Source organism: Tenrec ecaudatus, chromosome 6, assembly GCF_050624435.1.
Source record: "Tenrec ecaudatus isolate mTenEca1 chromosome 6, mTenEca1.hap1, whole genome shotgun sequence".
In the NCBI taxonomy this organism is placed as follows: Eukaryota; Metazoa; Chordata; class Mammalia; order Afrosoricida; family Tenrecidae; genus Tenrec; species Tenrec ecaudatus.
In genome coordinates this window covers 53,026,800-53,034,102 of record NC_134535.1, presented here as the reverse complement: position 1 = coordinate 53,034,102, position 7,303 = coordinate 53,026,800, and the positions used below count along the sequence as shown (strand labels likewise).

General features: G+C 44.3%; 1 protein-coding gene across 2 annotated transcripts in view; it reads left to right on the top strand.

The window, feature by feature from the left end:
- Positions 1-250: 250 nt before the first annotated feature.
- ZDHHC17 (zDHHC palmitoyltransferase 17) overlaps positions 251-7,303 on the top strand; it is a 95,970-nt gene continuing 88,917 nt past the window's right edge. The window contains exon 1 of one of the 2 annotated variants that reach the window (XM_075551252.1): positions 251-428. In XM_075551252.1, coding sequence (XP_075407367.1) covers positions 336-428 — 93 coding nt within the window. In that variant the 5' untranslated portion in view covers positions 251-335. The remainder of the gene's footprint in view (positions 429-7,303) is intronic. The other variant, XM_075551251.1, reaches the window with a different exon arrangement.

Sequence of the window (7,303 nt, the reverse complement as noted above, 5' to 3'; positions counted from 1 at the left end):
ACCTCGGGGACCAGTGTCCGCCGCTCGGTCCTCACTCCGGCCCTGAGCGACCGGATGCGCGCGCCCGCCCTCGGCCGGAGACCCGCCCCGGAGCCGCGCCGCCCACGCCCTGAGCGGCGCGCCCGCCCGGCGCAGTGCCGCAGAGCGCGCTCCCGCCCGGAGCCGGCCGCGCACGCGCGCAGGCAGGGACCCGCGCCCTCGCCGGCGAGCGAGGCCAGTGGGGGCGTCGCCGGGGGAGGGGAAGGCGAAGCAGGCGGCCGCGTAGCCTCCGGCGGGGCTCGCGCTCGCCATCCGCCTGGCGCTCGCCGCGCGAGGGGGAAACGCTTTCTCCCGGCATGCAGCGCGGGGAGGGATTTAACACCAAGATGGCGGACGGCCCGGATGAGTACGATACCGAGCCGGGCTGTGTGCCCCTTCTCCATCCCGAGGTGAGGAGCTGCGCCGAGCGCCTTCCTCGCCCCGTGCCCCGCGACCTTTCTCCCTCAGACTCGCGGGGGGCGCCGCCTTGTGTGAGGAGCGGGCCGAAGCCGGGAGGGTCGGGGCGGCCGGCTCAGGCCCGAGTGCGGCGCGGGCGGATAACGGGGGAGGAGATAGCGGGCGCGCCGGGCGGCCGGGGCGGGATCTGGACGGAGTCCGCGGGCTGCGCCCCGAGGCCGGAGGTGGCGGGGTTGGAGGGGGCTGCGGGCCTGCTCTCTTGTCCTGCTCGCCGGAGCAGAGGCGGCGGGGCCTCGAGTTGGTTTGCAACCGCAGCCTAGACCCCTAGGCTTGACCAGACCTCTTGGGACTGGAAAGGAGCGCGTCTGGTTCTGATTTCTTTCCCAGTGGGTTTCCTCCTCAGGGCCCCCGACGGTGCCCAGCTCTCCCGCTTAGCCCGCCGTGGGCGAGGGTAGGGTCAGAGGACAGTTCCTTGGACGGAGTGACATCCCTCCAGGTTGTCATAACGCCGCACCTCGGGGGGCACCTTGTGTCGGATGCCCTCATTGGAGCGTTTGCCCTTAAGCGATTACAAAGAGAGGTCAAAAACTTTGGGGGATTCTAGCCCCTCTCTCGCATTAGTTTGCCAAGGTATTAAAAACGATCTACATATGTATATATAACAACAGAGATAGATATTAAGGGCTCAGGACGAAAATGCAACACGTTTCTCATCACAACACGACTATCTCCCCTTGTAAGGAAACGGTGCCCGACTCCAGGAGCAGCCTGCTCTGTGCTTGTTTACATATGAGTTGTAGCAGAGACCAGGGCTAGTTTAGACTTGGAGCCAATTCCGATTCTCAGTGGTCCACAGAGATGTACCCAAGAGCAGTGATTACCGATTCCTGGGCGCTACGGTAGTTTTTAATGAGGTTGAAAGATAAGACAATCGGTGTGAATGGGTGAGAAAACAACATGGAAGTGCCTCTATCAGGCGGTGGTTGGTCATTCTTTAGAATAATTCTGTTTGTTGCTGGATTTTAGTACGTGTCAAAATATATCATGTAAAGAAAGACAAACACATCCATTCTGCGTGTTAATACATCATTTTGACATATAAAAAACAGACGAGACGATTCCTTTGAATTATGCCTTTCCCTGTCTTAATAGAAAGGGCTGTACTTCGTTTATGACAAACAGAACTGTATAGTAATACCAAACTTTATGTTTTGACCGAGGCAGTAATGTCTGAGCTGGTCTGGGAGACATCTTTTGGTTCATACTTAAAACAGCAACCACCAGACCTGACCAGTGGCCATCCAGTTGATTTCAACCCATTGACCTTCTAGGACAGAGTAGAAGCACCCATAGGGTTTGCAAGGCTACCACATCATTGCCCTAAGGACCAGCTTGTGCGTTTGGACAACCTGGGATCTTTTCAAAAGGCTATACTAATTGATAAAGTACTGGGGGTGGAGGGCTTTAGCCTGTCTTGAGAAAGAGACAAGCTGGTTTCCTACAATATCCCTGGAAAATGTTGCTGTGATGTACTTCTGTTCATCTGTTGCTGAGAAAGTGTTTCAGTGTTTCTAGTATGTGCTTTAACATGTTCTTGAAAGCTTGCTTTGGTACTTTTAGAGTCATTTTAACTTGCAACAAATCCATAGTGTAATGGAACGGCCCCTGGGCTTGAAGTTGAGAGGTCTCATTTTCAAGTTACCAGCTGAGAGACATTTCTAGGAAAGAGCGAGCCCTGGTGGCTCAGTAGTAAACCTTAGGTTGTTAATGAAAGCTCTAACCCCAGTGGTGCTGCAGTAGAAGAGACTTGGTGATCTACCCCTGGAAATATTAGAGACTAGAAAATGCTTTGGGGTGGTTCTGTCTGCTGATAGGGTTGCTAGGAGTCAATTCTTTGGAACCGAACAACAGTGAAAGTGGGAGCTCAAGTACATGATAGCATCTATTTTTTTTAACTCAAAACAAACCATCTGAAACACAGCTCAGATCTAATATACCGTATATACTCGAATATAAGCTGACTCGAATATAAGCTGACCCGAGTATAAGCCAAGGTACCTAATTATTACCTGGGAAACCAGAAAAACTGATTGACTCGAGTATAAGCCTAGGGTGGAAAATGCAGAAGCTTTTGGTGAGTTTCAATAATCAAAACAAATGAAAATAAAATTACAAAAAATTGAGACATCAGTGGGGTAATGTATTTAAATATTTATTTTAAATAAAAAACAAATAAAAGGACAAAAAGTCATTTAACATTAGTAAACCAGCACAGTAAGTGGAAAATAGGTTCAACAAAAACATTAAGGTATCAACAATGATACCTTAAGAGTACTTACTATTCCCTGAGCTCAATCAGCAACCAAGTTAAAATGCAAAGAGTTAAAATCCTTCGAAACTGGATTCCTCATCATCATCCATATCCCAATGCAGAGCTTCAGCTGGTGTGAGGTCATCATAGACGCTGTCCTCACTGAGATCGCCGTCATCACCATCACTGCTGTCATTTTCATACAAAGCGCAGTCTTCACTGCCATCTGTAGCATGACTAGTACTACATTTCTGGAAGGCACGTCACACCATGTCTTCTGGGATGTCTTCCCATGCATCTCGAACCCACTTTGCTATTAACTCTACTTTGTCAGGCTTCATGAGACTTACTCCTTTTCTTAGTCGGGCTTGACCAGATGACATCCATTCATGCCACTGACCCGTATTTAAGCTGAACCCCAGTTTTTCAGCACAAAAAGCCCCATTTTTTTGTGCTGAAAAACTCGGCTTATACATGAGTATATACGGTAGTTTTGCTAATTTCTAGGTGTCTGCTCTTGGGCAAGCTAATTCTGAGTTCTAGCTTCTTTGTAAGATCTTCACGTCCTTTAGCTATCTAGTCAGTTGTGAATTATCTGCACCATGTAGGACAGAGTAGAACTGCCCTGTAGTATTTCAAAAGTTGAAATGTTTACAGGAGCAGATTGCTGCATCTTTTTTTTCCCTGTAGAGACGCCTGTACTATTGACCCTCTGACATTTCTGTTAGCAGCCAAGTTATAAAGGGTTAACAGTTATAAAAACCAAACAGTTGCCCGTGGAGTCAGTTTCTTCTACTGGGAACCTACGTGTTGGAGAATAGTGTTACATGCCATAGTGTTCTCAGGGCTATGACCTTTCGGGAACTGAACCCAGGCATTTCTAGCGAAGTGTCTCCAGGTTCAAACTATCCACCTTCCGATGACTTCCAGTGTACCAACAAACAACCATTTGATCAACCCAGAGAGTGCGCGCATAAGAGTGCACTTAGGTAATAAGCTGTTGCAAGGGTTCAAGAAGAGTTTTTGTTTTTTTAATCAATGCTTTCAGTGCCCTTGGGGGTGGAGGAGCATTCATTTTGTGATAAGCAAATGAAATAATACCCTCCTTTTTAAGAGAGAACATAGAATTTGGGCCAAATATACTTGGGCTTCATTTCTGGGTTTGTAGTAGTGATTTACATGACCAGAGGCAAATACCTAATCACTTTTAAGTCTCAATTTGTTCATTAGAATATGGAGATGTTGCCCAGTTTCCTGGGCACTAAGTGACTAGGAGAGATTGGATGCTGAAGTGTGAGAATGGTAATTGTAGAAATATGCTATTTTCTTTCCCTCTATAAAGGAAGGAGGGATAACCAGGAATGTGTTTTATCTTCTCTTCATATTTAACCCTGTGATGGTCACCAAATATTTGATGAATAGATTATTTGTAGGAAAAAAATTAGCTATAGCTTTTAATATGCAAATTCTTCATGGTTAGAATCTTAGTGGATTATGTTATTACTTGTTTCTTATGCTAAAAGTGAGCCTTGCTTTGGGACTAGTTAAATCATTTATATATTTAGCTGTGGTTCACATGATTTGTTCGGCTTGCATTAGACCAGAGGAGCCCTTGTAGCTCTTGATGACTCTCCAAATTATCTTGGTTCCAACCTACCAGCTGCCCCTGTGATGGAGAAAGATGTAGCAGTCTCTTTCTGAAAATATTGCAGCTTGGGAACTCTGGGGTAATTCGACTTTGCTCTGTGAGGCCATTGTGAGTCAGATTCAACTCTGGCATTGGGTTTTACATTGATCAGTTACTGCCCTGGGCTCCGTACAAAGCTTGATGGTCTTTATGGTAAATCAACCCATTGAGAGGCAATGTAGGATACAAGTTATAAGGCAAGACTCAGGTGGCAGACTGGCTTTGGTTTTAATCTATTTTCTGCTGTCATCATTGCCAAATTACGGTGCATTTTCCTTATTGTAAATTTGGATTAGTAATATCTACTACTAAGAGTTGTTATGTATTAACGCTGGAATGTTTATAAAGCAGTCATCAAGGACCTAAACACATAGGACATCAAGGAAATCTAATCTGAGGGCCTTGACATACCGCACAAACTGAAAGAAGCTGCCATTATTTCTTTCATGATGTTGTAATGGAAAAAAAGGAGAGGTTGTTACATTGTAAAAACTGCAAATCTGTGTTTTAGAGGGATAGTCCCAGCTCTGTGAATTTGAGCTAGTGGTAATTTAACCACTTCCAGTTTCATTGCAGAGAAGCTGTTCTTTAAGATTTCTGATGGTGCAGGGGTTATACATTGTGATGCTAACTCCAGTGTAGCAGTCCCAAACCAACCCTGCTCCAAAGGAAAAAAGGCTGCTTCGACTCCTGAAGAGCCACAGTCTCAGGAACCCTCAAGGGCAGTTCCGTTCTGCCCTGCAGGTCAGCTATGAATCAGACTTGATGGCGAGTTTGCTTTTTTTCGAGTGATCTGATAGCATGTTGTAATTTTTCAAGACCAGTCTTCTGATCATACACTCCATGCAAAGCTCTGTGCCAGGCTATATAGGTGAAGTACAGTAAATAGGACAGCTTTAGCTCCCTAAGAGATAAATGAACTACTTGGGAAGCTCTATATATATAACAGAAGAATTCAAATACGTGCTGAAGTGAGTAGTGTAGCCTTTCAGCTATGTAGATCGCTGCCATCTAGTATGGTTACAAGAACAGTTTCAGTAGAGGAGTGGAAGTCATACCTATGTATGTCTGTAGGTGCTGCAGCTTGCTATCAGCAGTCATGTCTCATCCGTCAGTACATCCTCAGTGAGCCACCTCTGCTCTTTCCTACACTAAGACCACACTACCCTCTTCTTCCAAGGTTATAGCTCTGACTCAGAGCTTTGAACTGGATTGCCTAATTATCTAGGGCTTTCATCTGTCTTCCCTGCTTCCTTTTCCCCCCCCCTTAATTTCAGAACTTCTGCAACTGCTTTTATCTCTAGTTACTTATATTTCTTAGGCTTAGATTATTAAACTAAAATATTACCAGGTCTATTCTCCTCACAGATTTCATAAAATTTACTTTCTGAAGCTTTTCCTTAGTGAAAGTGAGTGTGCCCTCTCATTATTTTGCCACATTTTGTGTTTGGAGATATATATGTGTACATATACGTAAATTAACTTTTTTTCCCTCCCAGAAAGCAGAGTTACTTTGAAAATTGTCCTTTTTTCTTTGAAAGATTGCCAGCACACTCTTTTCTTTGAGAACAATCTCTTGCAGTCTCTAGGAGCTTATACCATTTTTAAAAATTCAGCATAAATGTAATAGGTCATATGATAATTTGGATATAAACATATAATTCCTTAAGCATAGTGACTACTGACTAAATTTGTGAGTTTATGATTTATGGAAAAGCATAGTTTGCTAATTACTTACTTATAGAACCAAAAAATTATTTGCTTTTGAGAAAAGCAATTTCTGGGTTTTTTTTTGGTTCCTTTGTTTTGTTTTTCGATTTTTAATTTATTTGGGAGAGCTAACCCAAACATTTAAGAATGGAATATGGAGTGGGTGGGTGGATGGCTATAAGAATTTACAGGTCGAAAGTATGAGCTCTGATGTTAGGCTGCTTACATTTAAATCTCAGTTTTGCAGCTTCTTAGGTTTGTTACTTAAGTCAGATTATTTAACTTTCTGGGCCTCAGATTTTCAAGGAGTCTTGGTTGCCCAGTGGCTAAGTGCTAGGCTTACTAACCAAGAAGCCAGAGGTTCAACCCTGCTAGCCATCGTACAGGACAAAGATAGAGCAGCCTTGGAAACACAGTTCTGCTCTGTCTTACAGGCTTCCTATGACTTAGAGTGAATCATACGACATAATACAGTTTTCACTAAAAGGGACTTAGTAGTTCCTTGTGTGAGGTTGTTGCGAAGTTTAAATAATTCATGTGAATTTCTATGTGTGACACAGTAAACAGACTAAAGGCAGCTATCAGTATTGTGGAAGGATTTCTCTGGAACTGATTTAAAAAAAATCAACCATATAGAGACACTTGAGAAGCTAAAACTGTTCAAATTGGTTGGTTGGGGGTGTTGAAGAAAGGAGCCCTGTTGCACAGTGGTTAAACCGCTCAGCTGATACAGGCAGTAGTTCAAACCCAGTAGCTGCCCCACTGGGACAGGATGCGGCATTCTGTTTTCTTAAGAATGACAGTCACAAACAGCATGCGGCAATTTTACTGTGTCCTGTACGGTTGACCTGAATCAAGATAGTTTGACCCTTTGCTAGGCCATACAGTTGATGAAGAATACACAATAAAAGCATTGTAAAATAGCACAAGATTAACAGTAGGCCTGCAGATTCCTTAAGATAGAAGGGGCAAAAAAATTGTGTCAGAATCATGGTTTTGGTTTTCAATGATTATTGTTCAGGAGATGCAGATTATTGAGCTAAATGTGCTTGAACGTGTGTGTGTGTGTGTGTGTAGGAGGGGGCTTCAAAAAATTCCATTATCTTTTAATTGCGTTTTTCCATAAGCCTTTTGAAGTCTCTTTTGTAGATGTTATATAA